We start from the raw sequence: 25,216 nt of genomic DNA on the forward strand, positions 1-25,216 counted from the left end.
GAGCCCAGCCCCCATAGCTGCACAGACTATGTGAGATGCACAGTATAAATATTCACATGCATGCATGCACACTCTCTCTTTCCCTCTGTCTCTCTCTCTCTCTCTCTCTCTCTCTCTCTCTCTCTCTCTCTCTCTCTCACACACACACACACACACACACACAAATAGAAAAGAAACTAGTTTAAAAGTAAATGTTATGATACATTCACATATATTGTCTTGGCTTCTTTTTTTCTTTCTTTCCTTTTCCTTTTAAAAAAAATTTAATATGATTTTACTATGACTTGAAGCTAACCTCAAGCTTCTCAAGTGCTGGGGTCCAGGCATGCATCCCTGTGCCCTGCTTAGAGATGGCAAATCTAGTCTTTTACCATAGGTAATTTTGTTTTACCCAGGCTGGCATTTCTTCCTCTACATGCACCTCATCTGCTTGTGGGTTGAAGGTCTCTGCTCTTACCCCACTGGGAAGGAAGGGGCACCATCCTGTTGGCCAGGGGCATCCACATGGCAGACAGCAAAATGTTGTGTGATCTCCTGCATGTCCTCAGAGTTGAAGAGGGGGTTGTAGCAGGTCTTGTCTGCAGGACACACCAAGGGGCAAATGAGAAAGATGTTAGGTATACACTCACTTTTTTTTTTTTTTTTTTTTGCTTCACGTAGCAGCAGCAGAGGGGCTCCCAAGAAAGTGTGCATCTCTGTGAGTTCGAGGCCAGCCTGATCTATACCCATGGAGTTCTAGACATGTTTCACTGTATAATGAGACTCTATCTTAAAAAGAAATAGTGTAAGTCTTCACCCCTTCCGACCAGACCTCCCTCTGGTGATAGAGGAAGGAAGAGTCATAGAACTAATGTCTGGCGCAGTGTAGAACTGGCCCCTAAGCTTCTTGAATCCTCAATTTGCAGCCAGTGCCAGAAGTGGCTGAGGGTCTGGCACTGTCTCCTCTCTGGCAAGGTTGCCATGGGGATAGTACAAGATGTATCCACTCCTGAACTTCTCTGGGTCTCTCAGGCATTAAGATCTGGGACACCTTTCAAGGCACACATAATTTTCAAACAAAAAGTATGTTAGGTAAAGCAAGAGGTATCTACCTGTGTCTCCTAGGATAAGTCTCCCATTTGTTAAGGAGCTGAGGCAAAGACCTCTAGCTATATAGTTGATGCTGTCCTTGAACTCCTGATCTCCTTACCCATGACTGCTGAGATTGGAGAGGAATGTAACACTACTACCACACTTGACGTTTGTTTGTTTGTTTGTTTTCTGTAGTCTGGCTGACCTGTAACTTATGTAGGCTAGGTTGGTTTCCAACTCACAGAAATCCCCTTGACTTGGCTTCCCAAGTGCTAAGAGGATAAGCATAAGCCATCAAGCCTGGCTTACTTCCTTTCAACTTAAAAATCCACTGGGTGAAAATTCACTGCAACACTGTTTATAATACAGGTTAGTGCAGAGACCCTGAGTATCCATCCTCCAGTGTGGTGGTTTGAATAAGAATGCCCCACCCCCATAGGCTCATGTATTTGAAGACTTAGTTATCAGGGAGTGGCACTATTTGAAAAGATTAGAAGGATTGAGTATGGCTTTGTTGGAAGAATTGTGTCACTGAGGTGCAGAGTTTTAGGTTTCAAAAGCCCATGCCAGGCCCAGTCTCTCTCTCTCTCTCTCTCTCTCTCTCTCTCTCTCTCTCTCTCTCTCTCTTTGCTTACAGATCAGGATGTAGCTCTCAGGTACTTCTCCAGCACCTGCCTGCTTTATGCTTTTTGTCGTGATCATGGACCAAACCTCTAAAACTATAAGCATGCCCCTAATTAAATGCTTTCTTTGGTAAGAGTTGCCCTGGTCATGGTGTCTCTTCCCAGCAGTAGAACAGTGACTAAGACAGAAATTGGTACTAGAAGTGAGGTATTACTGTGACAGGTCTGATAATGCTATGTGTTAGAGGAAAAAAATGGAAGACCAAGTGTGGTTTCCATTCAGTAGGGTCTTATTCACCATCAAGAAAGTAAAGTATTGACAAAGCTACAATATATATATATATATATATATATATATATATATATATATATATCAGTCTTGAAAACATGGACTAAGCTAGTCATGAGGGATTACACACTGTAGGACTGTGCTTGTATGACATTCTAGAGACATAGAGGAGACAAGGTGTTTTCGGCAGGGCTGGGGAGTATGGAAGATCAGGGCAGTGGAGAACGGAAACAAGGCTTCTTTTCAGAATGACTACAGTATCAAAGGCCATTGCATATATTAATCTTTAAGTCATTGTAACACTTGTTAGGCAGCAGTGGGGCTCGTTTCCTGTCCCTAGAGCATCCAGTACTAACAGCAGAGCATGTTTCAGGTTTTCCCAGGCTGAGGCTGGAAACAAGAAGTCCCAAAGGCAGTAAGAGCAGCTGACTTCCGCCAGCCCTCCCCAAGCATTCCAGTTTCCCAAACTCACGGTTCATGCCAATGTCGTGATACGTGAGGATGACAGGACGGTTGCCCTTGGGGGTCCCACACAGGGTGACATGCAGGGAGCCATGTAGGGTCTCAATATCCTGCTCCTGAGGAGAGACCACAGACAGAGGCCCATCACATGGGATTCACAGTGTTAGTGTGGCTGACCCACTGACTATGGACACATGCCATGTTCCCAACTGTGTTCTGAGGATATCCCAAGTACACACCTCCTATGGTCTCTAGAGCTCTGCACTGGCAACAGCAGATGTCTGAGATCAGAAGAGAAAGGGAAAGAGAGAGAAGAGAAGGAAAGGGAGGAAAGGGGAGGGGAGGGAAGGGAAATGTGAAGTGGGAGGGGAGGAGAAGAGGGGAGAAAGAGGAACAGGAAGGGAGAAGGGAAGAAGAAGGAGAGAGGAGGGGAAGGGAAAATGAAAAGGTAAGGAGAGTAAAGCTGTATCAGGAGGTAGAAGACAGGACCCTGGCAGGTTATGCGCTACAGTCCAGAGACAGGTGGCCCCAGTCACATTGCCTGAAAAGTACTCTGTTGTCTGCATCTGACTTGAGCTTCCTTGACTTCTTGTTCCTCTGTCTCACTTATCCCATGGGTAATGGGTATTTGCTCTTTGAGGCTTCCTAGAACTCACTCCCCATTTCAAAGAACAGCCTCAGTTTCCTGTGGCAAAGCACAATGCGGTGGGTGGCTTGAATAAAAATGGCCCCCACAGGCTCATATATTTGAATGCTTAGTCAGCAGAGAAGGGAGCTCTGATAGGATTAGAATTAGGATTGTTGGAAGAAGTACATCACTGTGGGTGGGCTTTGAGGTTTTCAGAAGCCCATACATGGCCCAGTGTTCACCTTTCCTTCTCCTCCCCCACCTCAGCCATGGGTCAAGATATAGATCTCAGCTACTGTTCCACCACCATTTGTGCTGCCATACTCCTTGCCAGGATATAACTGAAATTTTTAACAAGCTGCAATTACATGTGTTTTTTTTTCTAAATAGTTACCTTGGTAATGGTGTCTCTTCACAACAATAGAAGAGCTACTAAGACATATATACATACATACATACATACATACATACATACATACATACATACATATATACATACACAAACACCAGCTCCCTAGACACACTCTGTTTCACAGACTGAGGCCAATTCTCACATTGCACCTCTCAAATGCCAGGCACTGTTAGGTGATACCAAGTGGAGCTAACCTGACTCACTGTGGAAGTGGGGCTGGGCTTGACCTAGCAATGTTTAACTAGGAGCCATCATATTACCAATAGGCAAATATTTGCCTGCATTAAACCATCATGCCGGGGTTGATAAAGGCAGAAAGGAGGCATTAGTCTCAGCATGGCCTCTACTTCCTGGGACTGTCAGTGTAATGGGCCAACAGCTTCCCACTCTGGATTGAGCAGAGAACCTGCAACGGTCCCCCTAAATTCCTTCTCTCTCCTGCTCTACTCTGAAGCCAGTTCTTAGCAATCCACAGTACCCCCACACCCCCCATGCTCACTTGAGAGAACAAGGAATATGTCTCTTTCTTCTACCCTCAAAATGACAGGTTTCACCTTAGTTCTGAGTCCTCAGCTCCCAGCAGGTTGATTTACCCTGCCCGATGTCAAGTGAACCTCCCATGAAGCCTGTTGTGAACATCTATGACCCTCTGTGACCCTGCCTTTGGCCCTTGGTGCCTGTCCTCTTTGCTGTCACTCTAGGCTTCTGAGGAGGCATGTCCCAGGAGCAATTTCCTCGTCGGAAAGCAACAGCTTCCTCCTCTGCTGTGGTTGGCTCTTGGCTGCCCTCCCGAGGTCTGCTGGGGACACTGAGGACTTCCGTGTAGCTGGGCCATTTCTCTCCAGATCCTTCATCTCTTGCAAAAGCCCTAAAGGGCTGTGTGACACCTCCAAGCTACAACTGGTGGTCAGAGTCATGCAGGTGACACAGAGGCACAGAAAATTTCAGGTGCCAAAAACATCCTGCCAGAATCTAGGACCCACGTGTCTCATGAGGTAGGAGACAAAAAGACAAGGGCAGCACCCATAGTCTAATGTGAGAGAATAGATAGGGAGGGCCATCCACTCAGGAGCTGTGTTCTGGAAAAGTCACCCTAACCTGTCACATGAACAGCCTCCATCCTACAAGACTTGGGGTGGTCAGAATAAGGCTGTAAAGCCCATGAGGACAGGGATTCCCCAACTGGGGCACAACTGCAGCATAGACAGACATTTGTGCACATACAACATTGCACATGGGTGTACTTGCATACCAGTCCTCATGCGTGTAACAAAAATGGCAGAACACATGTTTGTAGCAGTAGAGCAGGTGGGAATTATTACAGCAATGCACATGGATGTACAAGCACAGCAGTAAACATGGATGTACGAATAATGTGGTACACACAGATCTCCTGGAATAGCAGTGCTCATAGATAATACTGGTAACATGATACACGTAAATATAATACCACAACACTGCATGCACATGGACATGGATATAGTAGTCTTAAAAAGAACAGTACACACTCATGTCCTAGTCAACAGTACACACAAATGTCTGTATGTGCACAGAAGTGCACATGGATGTACTAGTATAGCACACCCGGATAAAAGAATGCACATGGATTCACTAGTACAAAACACAAGGGATGAACCCTCCTTCCAAGGTCCCACCTCTAAAGTATAGTCTCTGAATGCTATATTTTCTTTTCTGCTGTGTGCATATACTGGGGTTGGAACCCAGGGCCTCACACCTACTAACTAGACAAATGCTCTACCACTGTGCTACATGCCTAGTCCCCAGTGTGGCATCTCACCAAGACCTCACCCTAGGTGTTTGTGGTTTTGCACATTTACAATCCCAGCACCGAGGAAGGTAAGACAGCAGCAAGATGGAGAGTTTGAGGACAGCCTGGGCTACATACATACTGTCTCAAACACATGTGAGCGCATAAACTCATGACCTGGCTCTGTTCCCACCAGGACAGAGAGGTGCAGGTGGTCCTATCCCTGAAGACTTCTGAAGCAAGCAAGCCCAGAGCCCTCCTCACTCTCTGGAATATGGATTTGAACCTGTGGCAGTGTCCATGAGGTAGTGATGATACAGCATTCATAGGTCCATTGGCATGGGCGCAGGCAGGCACAGACAGACACCAGAGGACACAGTCAATTGTAGGTAGGCACTGGCAAGCACAGGCACGAATACCCAGCTTCTTGAACCCCCAGTACAGGGGGTCTCCTGAGCCATATGCCTTATTGGTCCTCAAAATAAGTCCCCTGGGACAAAGCCCAGCCCTGTCTTCCTTGCCCCACCCCTTCCCTTCAGGCTTGGCACCTCTTTCCAACACAGAGCAAGCACTGGAAAAATCCATAAGGCAGGAGCAATAGCCCAGCCCCGTGGGACGCGGGTCATCTGCTGTCCCTGAAGCCACCATGGGAACAATGGTCTATTGTGGGGCTACATTCTTCATTGTCTTGGGGCTAACCCACATGGCTCCATCTAAAAATAGGCCAGGCCAGCCTCCCTGTGGATACTACCCTTCAAATCCTTGTCCTACTGCATACGCCATCTGGGGTCACCTCTAAAAAGGGAGAGCATATCTCCAACCTAGGAGCCTGATTAGCAGTGATGGCGAAAAGAGTGAAAATACAATCATACTGAAGGAACCCTTAGTACCCACTTAGCACTCAGACCAGCTTTTGGGGGAGGGGAGGGAAGATGCATAACCAGCTGACTTTTCTGCTGTGACAAAATCTCTGACAAAAGGAGTTTAGGGAGGGATAGGTTTATTTCAGCCTACGATTCCATATTACAGTCCATCATTGAAGGAAGTCAATGCAGAAACGTGAAGGCAGGCCCTTTCTGCTATTCCTCACAAGGCTATCCTCAGCTAAGGAACTTAGCTCACAGTCAAAGTATGGTGGGAAACCCAGAGGATGCTGCTTGCCTGCTGGCAGGCAGGTTTGCACTTCGCTAGCTTTCTTAGACAGTTCCCCAATCTGCCTAGGGAATAGTGCCACCCACTGTGCTCTGGACTCTCTTACATCAATTAATAATTATGACAAATTCCCCAAAGACATGCTCATAGGGCAATATGATCCAGGCAATGACATACTCTACCCAGATAATTCTGAGTCGTGGCAGGTTGACAGTGCCAACCAGAACAGGAATAAAGGCAAGCTTGCCTCTCCTCAGGCTGCTACCACAGCTAAGACCTAGAAGCGCCTTTTATACAACTACCTCTCTCCCTGTTGGTTGTTATGGCAACTGTTGGAGAGGTGATTACCGTGGAGACAGAATGGCTTAAGTCCCTGGCTGGATAATCTAGGGCTCTAGAGACCAGCTGCTACACCCACCATAATCTCACCCTTCCCTGGAGGCCCTGGGCAGATAGATGCTAGAGGATGTTACTCTCCAAGACTCTAGGGCAGCTAGTGGCATGGACCACCCCTTTCCCAGGCCAGCAAGTCACACCACAGGAGATACTGAGAGATGAGACTACAATGTCCTAAGAGACCACCACCCTTTGTGTTACCATCCCACCAAAACAGAGAAGAGAAGCTACAGGTCACAGCCCGTTGTTGTGGCTTTGTGTCAGCCCTGGTCATAAAAAACACCTAGGGTCATATTCTCCAAGAAGTCTCCAAGGAAGCCAGACAAGGGAAGAATGTTCCTCAGACGAGGAAAAGAAAAAAGGAGTGACCAATCTACCCCAAATCCAGTGGAGAAACACCGTGGTCTGTGCATAAGGTCAAGATAAATGGATGGAAGGCTGGCCATGGCCTTCATGGTAGTGATACTCCCTGGCCCCCCTGCATATGTTTCACAGATTAGAACTAAGCCTTGAGAAAGAAAAGCATGCAAATTTTTCTGTTGCCAGATGAAGGTCTACCTGGGAGAGCCTGACAGATACGTCTACCCCAACTCCAAGCCTCAGCCTAGATAGCTTTCCTTTACTGTTCCAGGGGATGTTGCTAGGAAACCCCAGAGCAGGCAGCTGGCATGTCACATACCCCAGATGTGCATCCATGCCATCTGCCAGTGGAGTTTCTGAATCCCAGGAGCTTGCTTGGAAAGTGGGACCAGAGAAGGGAAAGGACAGGAAATGGGGGAACTAAGAACTCATAACGTTCTGTGGGAATTCTGCCCACTCTAGAAGGAATTAACTGGCGAATGAAAACAGAAAACAAAGGTGCAGGGACAGAACTTAGCCCAAGATGGCCACTTGTTTGCATTTCCCATGAGTAGACGGGCTTGCCAACAGAAGGGCAAAGAAACAGCCTCAAGCCTAGCTTGCTCCAGGGAGGTACAAGGAGTAGGGACCAAGCTCAGGAGTTACTGAGGTCAGCCACCCTGTCTGGCTCTCTACCCTCTAGGAGGCCCCAAAGGGAACATCTGTTCATTTTCCAGAGTGTCCCTTGTACACTAACATATTCCCATGGAAACCAAATAAATCAGATGAAGCCATTTCAACAAGCAGAGCCTAGGGAGAAGGCATTAGACAAGTGTTTCCGAACCTGTGGGTCGGTTGGAACCACTTTGGCATTACATATCAAATATTTACATTACGACTCATAACAGTAGCAAAATTACAGATATGAGGTAGCAACAAAAATAATTTTATGGTTGGGAGACACCACAACATGAGAAACTGTATAAAAGTGTCTCAGTCTTAGGAAAGTTGAGAACCACTAAATTAGACACTGAAGACCTAACAATAAATGGAAGCCAACTAGCCTGGAGCCAGAAGTGCCCTCCCGAAACTACCTTCAGAGGAAACTCTATCTCTGGATGTAGGAGCTGAGTCAGCTTCAACATCCATTTCATCACCATGTGATTTCCCTAGAGTTATATCTTAGATGTTACCACAAGGAGGGCAGGGCATTGCCCTTATCAGGCTGGCAGGAGACTCATATATGGGTATTTGGGGAGAGCACAGAGCAGTTTCCAGAAGACATTCTATGCTCAATAGCACCTCTGGGCATCTTCAAACAGATCTCTCTGCAAAGATAGGTTCCACTGTGTGTGACCTAGTAAGGAGGGCCTGGAATAGATGTGCTTCCAGTGCTTTAGACATCTGGAGCAGAAGGGCAGGACTGGACCATCTCAAAGGCATCTGGCAGTTTTATCAATCACAAATTCCAGAATTGTAGTTAAAGGAAAAAAAAAAAAAAAAAAAAAAGCTCAAATCTCAAATGCTCCCACAACGCCCGCTCATCAAACTTAGAGACAGAGACATTACCCTTTAAGGATAGTTGCCCCACCAGGACCAGATCAAACTGATCTTCTATCCTTCCTGAAGCACCACAGGCTAGCAGCCACAAGCTGAAATCCTAAGGATCCAGAAGCCCTTTAGCAAAGGGAGATGCATTGCTATGAGCTAGAACAGTGCCCACCTCAGACAAGAAGAAACCCCACGGTGACACAGGCAGGGAGAGGCAAGGCCCATAATACTTGCTTGGGCAACCCAGCTATGGGTGGGAGAGTCTTTTCTGGTTAGCACTGAACATTGAGGCACACGTTTCTACTGCTTTAAAAGAAATGTGTAAAAACTTACACCCCTAAGACTATGGAAAAAGGAAGAGTCATCTAGGTTCATTGAAAATGCCAAAGTAGGAGCTGTCCCCCATGTAGCATTGCAGACTGCCTTCAGGTGGGCACGGCAAAGCATCTGGGTTCCTCAAGCCATCCCCCATGAGATGCGAAGACTAGGAAGTGGATGAAGATACTGAGTGGCCATCAAGAAGGAACAGACATTTCAAGCCTCACATCACCTCCTCCCCTCCGAAGACCAAACAAAAGATCAGTGGAATAGTACAAACCATGTGGTTGACCAGACAGACCAAAGAGGTATGGCAGAGGTGAGCCACAGTTCAGTCTTATGGACGCGGAGGGGGGGGGGCGAGGAACTATAAGTCTGGAAAGGTCTTCAGGGGAGAGTCCCAGTCAGGCTTGGACCAATTGGCCCACCTTACAGATTCGGTTATGGTCTCACCATCCATCAGGAGAGACAATGAGCTGATAGCACAGGTTCCCAAAGACTCACCAAGAGGACAGAGAAATCCCAGGGCACCTGCCTGGCTTGCCCATGGACCTCATAGCCGACAAATCACACCATTTTACCACACATTGAACTTGAGATTACAATGCCATATGAAATTAGCCAGTCACCAAAATGCAGCTGCTGTGTAGGCCCCCCTTTATACAAGGTGCTTGAAAACAAGAAACTCCTTCAGAGACGGTGACATGGTGGGGCGAGGGCCTTGGGGAGAGGGAACGTGGACTTTTAAAATCCATGCATTTATGGCCACCAAACTGCACACTTAAAAATGGTGACTGTGTCAACTATTTTGTGTGTTTTCCCACAATAAAAATCAGAGGAAAGACACAATAGAGGGTGGAATATGTTCTGTGATGTTATAGCTCCAACATTATCCTCTCTAAAATACAAAGTCACTTAAATAGGAAACTGAGGCTGGAGGGACTGAGTTGATAACCAGAAAGGGGCAGGTGGTATTAGCCTCCCACTCTCTCTGGGACAGTCTCAACTCTGAGAAGAGATAATTCCTTTACCAATCATATACTGAGCAGGGAGGCATAGGGAGAAAAGAAGGCAAGTCACCAGGCCCTAATCAGCGAGAGACTTGTGGGGCTCAGCCCTCACTGCACAGGGGGCCCCAGGGATGTCAGTTACAGCTCTCTGCTCAGCCCACACAGCCAACTGAATAACCAAGGCCTCAGGGGACAGTTGCATGGCTCTCATTACCGTGGGACAAGAGGGCACAGTGATTAGGAGCAACATGGGGTGTCACAACCTTAGCCACCACTGATGTACAATGTCTGCTCTTCCTCTGTCCCTCCACATCTCCAATAGGGCAGATCAGGACTGAACAAGATAAACCAAAGCCCTCAGGACATTTCATTGGCTTCCAGCTCACCACAGCACACATGCATCCCTGAGTCCTAGACAGTGAGATGGATGGTGTAGAGTTCTGGCCATTGCATAGGAAGCAAGGAGAGCAAACCCACAGACTCAGGACCTGGAAACAGTGAGCCAAAACCATGCATTTCCTCTAATGAAGGCAAAACTAGACCTGCTGTGACCCCCCCACACACACCAGCACAACCACGTGTGCCTGTGGACAGATGCTTATTGAAGTGTGAAATGCAGTACTGTCTGGGAAGCCCTTAGTATGGTACCTTGTATATGGGAACAGGCAGTGACTTTATCACCACCACCCAGGCATCTGTGGGTCTGAGAGAGGTACAGACTGGGACATTGCCTCCTCTACCAAATACAGGGTGGCCTCTGGCAAGCCACTCTCCAGAGCTGTCTCTCCCTTTTTTCAACAAGGATGTGAATGGTTCTGGAAGCACCACCAACCCAGCTCTCCTTGCTACTAAAATGATTCTCCTACATCCCCAGCCCTCTGATAGACAGTGGACCAGGTCACAGGGAGTCAAACAGAACATACCTAGTCAGGCAAGAGAAGGGATGAAGTGACAAGCAGTCCTCAGTGGACTGGTAATCCTCTAAACCCCTCCTTAGATACTCTCCACCCAAGGAGCTGCCTTCACCCCATCAATGGTCCCTATTCTGCTTTTCCACATGGGGCTAGGGAGCCTGTCTGCTTATTTGTCTTCCATATCTGGTGGGTTCCAGGGTGGATGCAGACTACCCTACTAATCTGGGGGCGGGGGGGGGGGCTTCTCCTGATATTCTCACCCATGATCCTTGGAAGCATGTCTCTACCTTGACCTCATGTAGATAGGAGCATGTAGACTAAGAAGCTGGTGGCTAAGAAGTCAAGTCCCTGAACTTTAAAGGCCACTTCTGCCCACTTGTGCTTCTGCCATGCTTCCTTGCAGACCATAGCCTTTGCTTTGAGCCACTACTGGAAATTCTACTCACAGGAGGCTGTTACAGATGGGAGGCACCGCAGCATATACACAGTAACCCCAGGCCAGTGTCCTAGCATCACCAGTCACCACCTAGACAACCTGGAAGCTCCCATTAAGAGATGACCACAGAACCCATCGCTACTTGGTCTTCTGACTTGAGATGAAGCGGGGATGAGAAGTCTGTAAGCAGGCCTCTTGTGCAGAGTGAAGGAGTACATCTCACAGTTAAATTAAAGCATTGAATTTAACTGGACTCAGCATCCTTGTAACAGTGCCTAGTAGACTGTTAAGTACTGGAACTTAGTTATGGTCATTGGATGAAGCTTACTCAGCAAGGTGGTGAAGTAACTTGCCAAAGGCACACAGCTTGTCAGGTTAGTGAGAACTAACAGCATTGCAGACTCTTAAGAGGATCAGTTTCTTCAGGATACAGAGGTCTGAACTATGATATAACTTCAGGTAAGTCTCTGTTTGGGTGCCTCAGTATCCCCACAGAATGCAGGGATGCTATCCCTACTGGAAAGTTATCAACTACAGAGACAAGTTGAGGACATCCGAGGACAGTGAAAACTGGGCTGTGTGTCAAGGAGACTCCTCTAGGAGACTAGGCTGAGCCGCTGTCTTAACAGGAGCCCTGGGGTAGAAACCACAACCTCCTCCTCCGGGAATCCTCACTGTGCTGGGGGGTGCAGGCTTATGAGGCCATGGGGCTCGACCCTCCAATGGAAGCAACGGTCATCTCTGAATAGCCTTTAGATTGATACTGGCCCCTGCCTCAGGGATCCCTGTCAAGGGCCAAGATGAGTGTATGCTTGTATTGTTAAACCCCACAGGGTCTCCTGCACAAGTGTGGGCTAGACCACCTACCTCTGCTTTGAACCTAAGGACAAGTCCCCTGCTTTATAGGGTTCTTGGGGTTCACAGAGATATCTCTGTGCTGTGAAGGTGCTACCTCTCTTAGTGGACTCCAAGGGCTGATATACAGCAATGGCTTAATACTTCATTTCTGTTGCCAGCTAACAGGATAAGCAGGCCCCAAAGGAGAACAGACAGAAGCTCTGGCCTCAGACCCATGCTGGGAGTTTCTGGAGCCCTAAGGTCAGAGTAGCCAACAATCATACTGGTGTCAGACCCTCAAAGGCCTACTTTATGCCTTTAGACCTGTGATGGAACCAAGCCAACTTCTAACCCTTGTTCTAATTGTTTTCCTTTACCTTCCAGAGTCAAGGGCAGAACCCCACCTCTATGTGGAAGGATGAGTGTGCATCAAAGCAGGAGCCCCTGGAAAAAACAGAGGTAGGTGATTCCTCTGTCTGCAGAGAACAGGCTGAAATCAAGATGTGTGACTGGGAACTCATGGAGGTCTAAGTGAGCATGCCTGCAGCCCTCCAGAGTACTCAGGCTTGGGGATGAAGGCACAGGACACTGGAGAGTGCAGGGTTTCTCCACTCTTTATAACTGGCTCTTAGACAAAGCTGGGAAACACATCCTGGCTGGTCCTCCATCTGGCTCTGAGGGGGCTGGATACTCCAACCTTATGCCTAGAACCCCAGTTTCAGATTTCCTGACACGCCAAGATTACTATGTGTCCACATCACAGGATCCCCAGATCCACTGGACATCTGTTATTTCCCATACACATCCCAGCTCTCCAGGGCCACATGGCAATCTGTCTGTCTGCCCTGTTGGGGGCTGGTCAATTCTTGACTCCCTGGGTAGAACTCAAAGTAGCTTCTTCCAGGAGAAGCTGCAAAGTGTCAGTATAGGCTGAGGCCACTCCCTGATCTCTGCTGACTCCACATTTATAAAAGCCATCTACTTCATGCCAGTGGAAAGAAGAAAGGAAGGGAAAAGGTAGACTGGAGGATAAAAAGGAGATCACATTTTCTACTTGCCTGAACATCGAACTCTTGCAGGAGACCAGTGATGCTCTGTGGAGAGATGAAAGCCATGGTTACACGGTTACTATCTTTGGTTAGAGACAAACATCAATCAATACTCATGGTCTTTACCATTGCCTGAATCTAAACTCTGCTCAGTGGGTGTCCCTTTGTCCTTGCAAAGAGAGACTGTCTGTTTTATCTCAGGGAACAGCAGCCCAGTAGAAAATTGGTCTATCTGCTAGATTCTTTTCCAAGGACACTTGGCCAAAAGAGATCTGAAGACAGAAGCAGGGCACAAGCTTGGGTGACAGAGTTCTGGAGGTGGCTAGGTAGTCCATATACCATGCGTGTGTGCTACTCCTGACTCTAATGGAACTGTGTCTCTTCTGCTCTTGTAATTTTCTCGTGGCTGCTAATGCTTGCATTCTGGATTAAAATCCAGTCTTTTGTGGAGAGAAGAGGGCAATGGAAACCTCAATGCCTTTTCCTCAAGCTACATCAGCCCAAACAGTTTTCATCTTTAACAATTTTCTGGGACAAGCAAAAGGTCCAGGAAGGCAGGAAAGGGTGCCTTGACTCCAAGGAAGCCAGGGTAGTGTGATTCAGGGAGGACCTGGACCTTCACTCTTCTAGTCAGCATCTGTTTTCTGCCCAACTCAGAGACTGAATCCAATAGAAAGCTGGGCCCCAGCCAGAGCCTCCAGCACAGAGGATGGATCAGCAGTGCCAAATGCCCAAGAGGCCAGGAAAACAAAGAAGGGTACAGAGAAACACAGGGACTGGAACGCTGTAAACCAATCCTAACAGATGGCCCGTTACAGGGGTTGTGACGGGCAATAGACAAGAAGAGCAAGAGTCACTAAGTGCAGATAGAAATAGAGGGGACCAATACGTGCTCTCTCTCTCTCTCTCTCTCTCTCTCTCTCTCTCTCTCTCTCTCTCTCTGTGTGTGTCTGTGTGTGTGTGTGTATGTGTGTGTCTGTGTCTGTGTCTGTGTGTGTGTGTGTGTGTGCACTTCATACATAGCTTATATGCTATGCTCTTGTTCACATGCATGCATGCTATATACAAATGAAGGCATGCTCAAGAGTGTCCATGCCAATATGTGACCAAGTGTGCCCACTAGGAGCATATGATAGTGTCACCTAAAGCAGCTCTACTTACCTCCCCTTTTTCCACCAAAGGCTTCACCTCAGCGAGGTCCACGTCATGTAGCTCTCGGGACATTTCCGTGCTATCACACACCTACCAGGGGAAAAAGGCCAGGAGGTTAGCACTTCCCAGTGAGATAACTTTCCTGGAAAAAAAGCTAATACAGAAATGAAACAAATAAGAAGGCCAGGCCTCTCCTCTGTCCCCAGCTTTTCCCACCCACACCCACGGCCATTCGTGGACTACAAGGAAGCCCTCGTTCCCCTGAAACTGGTTCACGGTTACAGCTACAACAAAGCAGATGGATGGAGACCCAAAAGCAGGTTCACACCTAGTCCAGACCCACCAAGCCCACTCGGATGCTTCTTGGTGCACTCTAGAAGGAGATCCCTCTGCTGATGCCAGATGTCCCCAGATTAACAATCAAAGGGACCAAAAGGCCCCTGGGTGCCACCATGTACAGGTGCAATATGTACCTCTGAGCAAGACTCTGAGCTGCCTGACCACAGTGGAGAGAACAGGACAGGAACAAACCAATGCTAAAGGTTTGACAGACATGGAACATTCAGCAGGATGTGGGAAAATGACCCTCTAGCAAATGGTACTTTCTGAGCCAAACCCCAAAAGGGCAAGCAAGGGTGGCAACAGGGATCTCTTTAGTTGGCACTAGGACACATACCCCATAAGGCCAATAGATAAGGGCTACAGAAATGAACAGGTGCAGAGCTCGGAAGAGCTGGGAATTGTGGCCTAAAGGGCTCCCAGGGAAAGGAGAGGGCAGGAGGCAATGCCTATAGATCTGGGAGATAAACACACATTCTTCCGGATCCATAGTCCAGCTGAAAAAGTAAATGCCCATAGATAAGAGTGGGGCCTAAGGAATGCCAGAGAACAGAAGTGTCACAGGTGGCACACAGAGGTCAGAGTGGGTGGAGAATGCCAAGAGATGGGCCCAGGATATAGCCTCTGACTACCTACAAGGAAAATATGAGTTATAACTCCAGGTATTCAAGGCTTTATAGATACTGCAACAATGGGAGCTAAAGTCTCAAGACTTCCTGAAAGCCAGTTGCCCAAACTCACAGGAGCCCTGTGACCCTCATCTGCAGGTCAGCCTGCAAGAGCAGGTCTCTGAAATACACATATTCATGCCAATATACGGCATGCAGTGGGTAGACAGGGTGTGCTGGTCTGGGGCCCCAGCATGACTCTCCCCAGTAGATGACCATCTCACAAGAATGTCTTTATGTAGCCTTTCGGGTCTGAGATCCAGAACATTTGAAAAACAAAGTCAGTTTTATATCTGTGAACATTCCTGGGCTGCCGCCAGCTCGGAGGCAGCAGGCATGAAAAGCTATGCTCCAAGAGTCTTGCTAATTCAGCATGTTGATAGTCCCGAGACCTTAGCCGTGGGACACCTCGCCTACGCAGCCTAGAGAGACCTTCCAGAAGCCCTGGCCTCTGGCACCACCACCTCTCATGCTGAGAGTGGAGAACTTCACATTTCACAGGGATGCTGAACAAACTCTGCCCAGCCAAGAACCCCGGGTAAAGTAGAGGTCTTCAACTTTCCCACAGTGTGGGTTCGGGCAAGCCCTCTTCAACCCTTGCCTGTGAGCCATCCCCTTCAGGTAGTCCCCTTGCCTTGTGCCTCTACAATTTCTACCTCTAGCATGGTCACTAACTCACAGAGCAAATGCCCTGCAAAACTCTCGTGCTTTTACAAAAACACATAACACATTGTAGACCAGCTAAGTTTGGTCAGTTCTCCTCAGCTTCTAGGAACCAACACTTCATTGGAACATGATGCCAGCCCCCACCTCAATTCCCTCACTGAATTATCCACCTTCCACCATGTCTCTCTCCCCCCAGTCACAGGATGAGAAAGGCTGAAAGATGATACGGTCTCCTGACACTTCAAGCACCTGCCAATCTGCTCGTTGGAGGCAAAGGGGTCCTCTTCTGACAGGCCTCCAGCCAACTCACAGCCTGATGGAAGACCAAAGGTAAATGGCACGGGCTATAATCTCCACTATGGTTGATTCCCAGATGCCATTCTGCGGTATTTCTAGACCATTTTGATTGTCATGAATGGAGTACTACCAGGGTACATCATGATAAGTAGAGAGGCCTAGGACACTACAGTGCACAGGACAGCCCCACAGCAATGACCTCCAGACCCACTCTGATAACGGTGTGGAAGCTGAGACACCCTTGTCTGGGTGAGGACTCAGAAGCTGGTGAGGGGAGACCACATCTCCCAGCAGACTGTGGGGTATTCTGAGGGTGCATCTGTTCGATCTAGGTCACTGTTTCTCAGTAACAAACACTTTGTATTACCCAGGACTACAGATACCTGGGCTATAACCAGCCACCTCTGCTCTGTGTTTTCACCAGCTGCTGGGGGACCCAGAGCATCACCCTTCTACATATACTCTCCTGACAGGATCAACTGGGGGCCAGTCCCTAATTGGCTTTGGCAGCCCAGCAAAGGCACCTTTCATATGCTTAGTTTTTTTCCATGTGCTTTTGTACAAAGATAATCGTATTGGGACATTCAGTGTAGAAAAACAGATAAAGTAGCAAAGCCAGGCATATCTTGGATACAGTCAGAGCTACAGGTATGGCCACTCTAAGGATCCTTGTCTTCCTCCCACCATACAAAACCCATTCTGCTTTGCACCTCCAAAGCCAGGAGCAAAGGTACCAGGGGCAGTGCCCAAGATCCATGATGTCATCTTGATTTCTTCCTGAAGGGACAATATTAAGCATCTCATGCAAGATCAGTAACAAAAGCAACTGGAGCGTTGAGAAGAATTTACTATGTAATGGGTCTGGGGGTAAAGCCATGACTGCATCCAGGACCTCAGTCTCAAGGCTTGTGTGTGGCTCTCAGGCTCCCCCTAACAGGACCTCCAGGAGCATGTAAAAAAGAAAGAGAGAAAGAAAGAAAGAAAGAGAGAGAGAGAGAGAGAGAGAGAGAGAGAGAGAGAGAGAGAGAGAAAGAAAGAAGAAAGAAAGAAAGAAAGAAAGAAAGAAAGAAAGAAAGAAAGAAAGAAAGAAAGAAAGAAAGAAAGAAAAACCTGACTTACCAGTGTGCTTCAGTACTGACATTCAGGCCCTTACACATTCTATGATGCTAGGAAATATCCCCGGCCCTGGACAACCACACCCTCAAGCTGTGACAACTACAAATGCCCGCTGACACTGCCAAATGTCCCCGGGATGCAAAATGAAACCTGTCTGAGACTGCTTGAGCTTAGCGGTCCCTAGTATGAAAAAAGCATCCAGAAAATGTCTGTTAAATAACAATTCTTTCATCCAGTACACATTCACATCCACACACTCTTGCCCCAAGTCTAATGGCTTCCGCTCACATGGCCAGCTGCAGGGATTACAGGAGGGCAGATCTCCTCCCAGTGAAAGTCTCCCACAAAGGTGGAGCCCCAGGTCATACCACCAGCTGGCAGCCTGGCTGCTATGGCTTCTTCCTGTCCCACCTGCCTGCTCCAGGAATTCAAAGAAAATTCAAAGAGGAGTGAAGGCCACCTGGTGCTATGAGCAGATTCTAGTATTACCGTCAGCTTCAGCTCCACCTCCGTGTGCGCATCTGTGTGTGCTTGGTGCCCAGGCTCCCAGCAAGCCGAAGGTTAAACTGAACAACTCAAAGGACCTGCAAACAGCTATTTAATGAACCAGTGTCCCTTCCTTCCTGTGGTGCTGGGGAGTCCCTGGGGCACTGTGAGGACACAGCCTGTGCTTTACACATTGCTCGTCCCTGAGTCCCAGAGTGGCCCAGTGGGGAAGAGGATGTGTAAAAACTGCTCAGCAAATGCTGAACAGTCCTCCAGCCCACAGTGTGGCACCATGAGGTCCCTCTAACACCAGTGATGCTGGATTGTGAGTGACAAGGGTCAGGAAGCCTAGGCAAGCACATCTTGGTCATCAAGGAACAAGAATTCAAGGGCCCCTGGCCAAGTCAAGTTAACATGTGCTGGGAACAGGGAGAAATGTAGCCCTGGGCCTCAAAGGGCAATAGGTTGAGTGTCCCACAGCAACCTAAGGCCATGTGAGAATCATTAGCCAGTCTGTGAGGGTAGTGAGGACAGAATCTGGAAATCTCAAGAAGCCTCAGAAAGGTGATTGAACCTGGCTTGGGAGTTCGCAGCATGGGAATCAGGTCACTTTCTTGCCTCATGACTCGAAGTCATAACCCCTATGAGCCTCCCTGTGTTCACTTGCAAAGAATGTGTGTTTGTCCTTCGGATTCCCGACAAACTAGGTAGACATGGGGACCCAGGTAGGAAGGCACAGCTCTGAGACCAAAGTGCCCTATGCATAGTGCTCAGCTCTGGCCCAATGACCCCGCTTCACTTCCTTCCTCTTGAGTCTCAGACTCCTCTGTGCTTACCCTGGGCTCCCTAGTTCTGTCATTCCCCAGAGCTGAAGCTGCTCTGTGGAACCTACCCCTTTGCTTGCCCTCTTAGCCAAGCTCTCCTGGGCCCCTAGAATTCCCGTGCGGTGAAACAAAAGAGAAATCCAGCAAAGATGCATTCATGAACTGCTCTGGGACTTCCAGGACCCGGTGTCCCAGGAAGAGCATCCATGGGGACTGGACACCACAGTAAATGCCGTAAGTCACTTCCATGACCCCACACTGATTTCTGTGCTCAAAGAAGTCCTAGGCAGAGGCATTGCCAACTTCATAGGAAGGGATAGGGAGCCCAGTAAATATCCCTTACATGACTTCCCAAAGGTTCCTTGTCTCCATCCTCTGGCCTAGAGAAAGATGGCCAGCCACCTCACTCCATTGATGGAGGCAAACAACAGGTTCCAGGAGTCCTTTAGAGAAACAGAGAAAGGAAAACCAGAGAGGACCACAGCTGGCTCAGCACTGACTGTTATGTCAGCAGCTGGCCCAGATTCTGCCCTCCAGGTAGTAGTCACAGAAGCATGGGCATTTTTAGTAGCTTGTCCCTTACAGTGCACTGAGGGTCAATGTGTGCTACCAGTGGTAGCATAGCAACCCTTTAAAATTGCAACCCCAGGGAGGTCTGGAGAGCAGTATCACTTCTGTGTGAACCCAGGAAAACTACCTTGGGACAAGCCCAGGTTCCCCTACATGCCTGTGGGGACATTCCTAAGTCAGTTCAAAAAGACTCTGAAGTCACTCTGTGAAGCACTTATCCAGCTCCCTTGGTGTTTTCTGAACTTTTGAAAGTGAAGATTCTGGGAAGGGCAAGGCCCTGGGCTGATTTTCTTATGTAATGCATCTCACAAAGAGCCCTGCGGACAGGCTGGATCCGAGAAAACTCTACACTTAGGGGGAGTGTAGAGTGGGATGTAAAATCTCAGAGATATTAAAAGACCAAAAGGCAGTACAATCATCCTCCTTAGAGATTTCCAAATAGGGGTTCCTCCAGGAGCCTCGGGACTCCATAGAATACTCAGCATTGATTTTGCTCCACAATGGAAAAATGGGACAAAGGTCACAAGGAGAAAGCCACCTGACATCAGGTAACTAAAGCTGCATTGTCACCCCCAGCATCTGTGGGGACTGAGCTTTTGGGTTTTAGATTGAGCCATGTGTGTGTGTGTGTGTGTGTGTGGGCATATAGGACTCTATCACTGAACTATGTTCCCCACCATCTTTCTATATTTTTTCTTCTGAAACAGTCTCAGTTTGCTCAGGCTGGCCTTGAACTTGCCATCCTCCTGCCTCGACATCTCAAGCAGCTGAGACTACAGGGCTGCACTACCTGCCCCTGCTGAAAGGGGAATTTGTGTATTTAATCAGAGTCCCCTGAGCTCTGAGCAGTGAGGTAGGCAGAGTAGAGGGCTGCCTAGAATGTAACAGCAGGAAGCGGAAGTGCCAGGAATATGCCTACACTGACTGATCTTCCCGTAGTGCTCGTTGGTGTTTTGGCACCAGAGGTCTGGCAGTTAGTGGTTTGGCACTGTCTGAAGGATAAGCCAGTAACTGGAAATCCAAAGAAGGACATTGGTCGCACTAGAGGAATTATTCTGTGAATCCGTGGGATGGGTTTGAGCTACGCTGGCGAGGCTGAGACAATTTATTGACATCATAGAAACAGTTTTAGCCTAGGACGGAAATGGATCTTCATACAGAGTCCTTTGTCCCCAAGATCAGACTGCATGCTGGCCACCCTAATCAAATCCTTCCCCCAAAATGGCTCTGTCTCCTCCACACTTCAGAACAGCCTCTCCAGTCATTCCTGTACAGATGGGCTGGTTTGTCGCCCTCATTAGTGTCCTTTGGGCAGACAAGGATAGAGCACTCACTAAGTGCCAGGCCCCGGGAGGGGGCATGGGAAAGCAGACAGATGACAGGACAGCATGATCTCACAGGACAAATGAGAATGGGAAGGCACTCAGCCCAGCTACCAGCCACGGAGAAGCCATGGAAGAGTCTAGAAGGGCCGAGGCTGGCTAGCTGAGAAAGGTTCAGTCATCTGTCTCTTGAGAAGCCCTATCAGATCAGTATTTGGAGAGGTCTGTTGAGGATGGAAACCAGTGATGATGGAGGCTGGACTGCACCCTGCCTCTCTAGGCAGAAGACTACAAAGTGAAGATTTAAAGGTTTCTTCAGATAGAAGGAAAGGGAGAAGCTATACTAGATGAACTGCAAGCCTCCAGGTTCATACGCCTTTCTTTCTACCTCCTTGGGTAGGGAAGAGCTAGTTAGACCTATAGTTCGAGAGGCAGAGCTTGAGAAAGCAGAGGTAGCCAGCGGGCATGGAGATCTACTAAATAGAGAGGACAGTAAGAAACTCTTGGTTCAAAGAGCCTGTTTGTGGGCCTGATTTTGTAAGCATGTTCTTATTCTGAGGTGCCAAGGCGGACTTCCTCGCATTCTCCTTAAGTGCCTGAACTCTCCTCTACAACACCCACCTTAGAGAATTCAGCTCCATGCCAACATCCAAACGTGACCCTCCACCTCTGCAGTCAGCTTCCTGCTGGCCACGGTGTCACATCCTGCTCTTGTACAACTCCCCTTCCAACAAAACAACTAGAGGCCACGTTTAGCAGCTCCATCTCCCATGGAGAGAAAAAGCAAGTGAGAAGGGCTAGCCTAGGGTCAGATGTGACCAAGAAGGTCCACAGCCTGCAGTGAGTCCACCAGATTGACCACCCATCCCAAAGCTGGGTCCGGAAGCGGCAAGGTTAGGGTTAGAAGTGGCTAAGGGTGAAGCCATTTGGTCCAGATCCATTAACCTGATTCTAGACTGGTGCCCCGCCTGTTTTTCTAGCCTGAGAATTAAGACCGTCTCCTACCTCCATTGTATGAGGCAATATGATAGACTGCGTAGCGATCTGAGTAGGCAAGAGCTATGTACTAAGCAGCTATAAACTTCTAGACCTAGTGGGTGAAGGAGGCATAGCAGGTATGCCCTCCTCCTCTCTAGTTGTTATGTGAAGCTTCCACACAGTGCTCCTCATGCGCTGACCACTAGCCTCACTTCATGTGGATTAGCCAAAGCAAGCTCTACACACCCAGATGAGATTGTTTGTGTTATTCTACCTTTATAGAAGAGGGAAACTAAGGTCCAAAGCCCACGACTATCGCTGCATGTTTCATTCTGCTTCCCTGCTTTCTTCAAACACCTGGATATATTGTTATGCTAGAACACAAAAGTTTTGACGGCTGACTCAAAAGGTTCTGTCTGTCTGGTTCTCCCACTTATAGTTTCACATAAGCTTTTGGTTTTCTCATCCACCTCAATAGAGATGATACAGCCCAGGCAGCATTCCTGTGGAGATGGAAGGTGGCAAAAGGATCCTCTGGATGCTCTCTCACTCCTGTCCCAGATTCTCTTCCTATCCTATACTCGCTCTGCTCTGGCTACACCCCCAGTGCTAGTCATTACGTTGGCTTGCCTCAGAAGATACAGGACCTTTGAGGCACGCCTTAGATGACTCCTCTGGATCTAGGTCATAAGGGAAGTACTGCAGCTTTGGGACATCAGAAAAACACATTGCCTTCTTTCTGTCCCCTGCTGGGGTTAGTTCAAGCCACCAGGGGTCAATGCACCCAGGGACCCCAGCACTGTTGGGCAGGGGGGAGGTAACTAACTCAAAAAAATACCAGGTAGAGGGACTGTTACCCTTGTCTCTTTCTCACTGAACTGACTTTGCTTCCACTTCAACACATGATTTAAACACTTTCAAAACAAACAAACAATAAAAAACAAACGAACACGTAAACTCTGCCTCTCCCTCCTACTGGCCTCACCCGAAACTTAGTAAGAAGGTGAGCTCCTAGTCACATTCTGTAGCATTCAGGCAAAACTCAAGTTCAGTCCTAACCAAGAGACTTCTGAGAAGGGACTCTGAACAGAGCTCTGACTCTGGCTGACCTCAACCACAGCCCTCTCCATCTCTGATCTCAGTTCTCATCTCTAAAGTGGCAAAAGACAGGAAAGGATGTGTATGAGTTGGGATTTCCTTTTCAAATAGCCCAACCAGTAGTTAGCAATTTCTGGTTTGCTTTCACCAAGAGAAAGCTTACGAGGAGAGGAGACTCTACAATGGACCCAGGAACTAAGCGATACCTCCTCCAGTCATAGGATGGTATCAGATGCCTACCCGGGTCAGGGCAGAAAGCAGAGCTGTCCCAATGATTTTTAATAATGTCAGAGCTCTTCCTATGGGCCAAGCTACTGTCCTTGGTGTGGCTGAAAAAGTCCTCCTTCCCCAGGTTCCTGGTAATGGTCAAGGGGAGACCAAGCACCACCAAGCTAAGAAGGCCCAGGTGGGATTAGCTCCCTGACAGCATCTACTGTAGAGTCTCACCTCTTGGAGCTTTTCCAGCCCTTCCTGTAAAGCCTCCCTCACACCTTTCAGCTCCGACTTGGTACCCTTCTGGCCTGGGGCTGGTTGCGCCACACCCATAAAACAGTGGCCCCTCCCTGCCACTGTCCAGAAGTTGGCAAGTCCCTTGAAGATGGTTTTGGGGGGGGGGGGGTTTCCTCTGCTCCTAGCTTCCTCTCATTCACTTCACACATGTGAAATAGACAAATTGCTAGGATCTCTAACAGTAAGAAGCAACCTGAAAGATTTGCCTTGAAATCCATAGCGCCGTTCACTTTAGGTGGTGTAGGAGAACACTGAAGGGGGTAAGGGGTGGGGGGAGGGAACATTGGCTGTCCTGAATTTCCCATCTTCTTCAGGAGTTTCAAAGACTCAAATAAGCTGACCTGCCCAGGAAGTCTGTAAGGGAGAGCTGAAGGCTGTTCTAGGACACGGACCACTGGACTTCCCTCCCCCACCTGTCCTCCCACATTAAAGCCCAAGGGACAGTGCATGGGGGCCCGTGATGACTGCCAGCAAAGGCGACAGACAAGGGAAGACCGAAGGTGGCAGAGTAAGGAAGCCATCCACAAATCTTAGCTTCAGCTACTAATTTGACAGAGGCGGTGGTGACAGCATGTTTCCCCGGAGCCTGCAGCATTCGGCACGCCCCTCCCGAATCTACCCTTCAGGCTGAATCAGAGACCGCGACGGGTCTCCCGGGAAAGGACGAGCGGTTCCAGCTGCTCTCCGGGCTGAAACAGCAGGGAGGACCGCCTGGGAGAAAGAAAGGGGGGGGGGAGGCGGAGGCGAAAATGACGACACTCAGAGCTCCAGCCAACTCTGGGGCTGCCAGATGCCCGCGCGACCCTGGAGGCACAAACCACCTCTCCCGCGCAGCCACAGAGCCAACACGGTGCTACCTAGAGGGCCGCACCCTTGCCTGGGCTCCTCTCGCCGCTGACACTCGCGGTGGCGCGTGCAGCACGCGCCGGGACACACCCCGGACTCTCCCCCAGCACACACACGTTCTCTCACACGCACAGCTTGGAAAGAGCACCGGGCTCTGCGACTGGATGGGAACCTAGGTTCAGATCACACTGGTTCGGGACCAGGCTCCAGAGTAGACACACCCTCGCCCCCGTCTCCACACTCCCCGCCAAGTCTGCCCACCCTTACTCATCCCCCGGATACATGCGCTACAGTCGCTCTTTTCCTAGTCACCCCATCACCCATTCACACCCCTTCACACGCGAGAGCACACACAAAGTGTCCCCTTGAGCCCAGTGGACAGAGGAGTCAGCTGTGGCTCAGGGTTTGACGCCAGGAAGTGCGACCCAGGTATTCCCAGGCTCTCCGCCCCAACTTCGACCCCTTAATCCCACTTCCCCAGTTAGAGAGAAAGCGAGACCCAACATGTCTTTTTGTGCCTTATAGTAATCGAAACCCGCTCCAGTGATGCCAGCTATCCCTCCAGCGCCGGTTCCACCGAAGACCACCAGTTGTGGTCTTCACAAGGGCCACAAAAGACGGGCGGGGTGTTCAGTAGCACCCCGAAGGGCAAGCTTTCCTGGGGGTCCTTGTCTTGCTCCAGAGGAAGAAGGCGTCCGGAGGGCTTACCTAATGAGCAAGCAAGCACGGAAAGGAGCCAACCACAAGGTTGGAGGTGCAGCGCCCCGCGGGAGGTGTAGAGAGAGACGAAGATGGGTGAGCAATCTGCCTGCAACGCGAGAGGGTCGCCTGGCAAGGTTTGTTTATGTCCGTGCGTGCGTAGGGCGAATTTATAGGCGCCGGGGCCCCGCCCCCAGGGCCTCGCCCCTCCCAGACCCTCTACTCCCAGCGCAGCAGGGGACGGGGACACACCCCTTTCTCCCGCCCGCCTCGCGTTGCACCCTGCCTGGGCTGGGCGGGGCGGGGCGGGCTGGAGCTGCCGCCTGTTGCGCAAGCCTTTGCAGGGGCGCGACCGGAGAGACTGCCCGGCCCTGCCTGCGGCTCCTCCCT

General features: G+C 49.2%; 1 protein-coding gene across 2 annotated transcripts in view; it reads right to left on the reverse strand.

The window, feature by feature from the left end:
* Ndrg1 (N-myc downstream regulated 1) overlaps nt 1-24,986 on the reverse strand; it is a 42,410-nt gene extending 17,424 nt beyond the window's left edge. Inside the window, exons 1-5 of one of the 2 annotated variants that reach the window (XM_021183153.2) lie at nt 24,836-24,986; nt 14,417-14,497; nt 13,265-13,300; nt 2,456-2,561; nt 458-578 (exon numbers count right to left, since the gene is read on the reverse strand). In XM_021183153.2, coding sequence (XP_021038812.1) covers nt 458-578; nt 2,456-2,561; nt 13,265-13,300; nt 14,417-14,479 — 326 coding nt within the window. In that variant the 5' untranslated portion in view covers nt 14,480-14,497; nt 24,836-24,986. Of the gene's footprint in view, nt 1-457; nt 579-2,455; nt 2,562-12,583; nt 12,882-13,264; nt 13,301-14,416; nt 14,498-24,835 lie in introns of those variants that run through there. The other variant, XM_021183154.2, reaches the window with a different exon arrangement.
* Nucleotides 24,987-25,216: the final 230 nt, after the last annotated feature.

This window comes from Mus caroli, chromosome 15 (genome assembly GCF_900094665.2).
Source record: "Mus caroli chromosome 15, CAROLI_EIJ_v1.1, whole genome shotgun sequence".
NCBI lineage: Eukaryota > Metazoa > Chordata > Mammalia > Rodentia > Muridae > Mus > Mus caroli.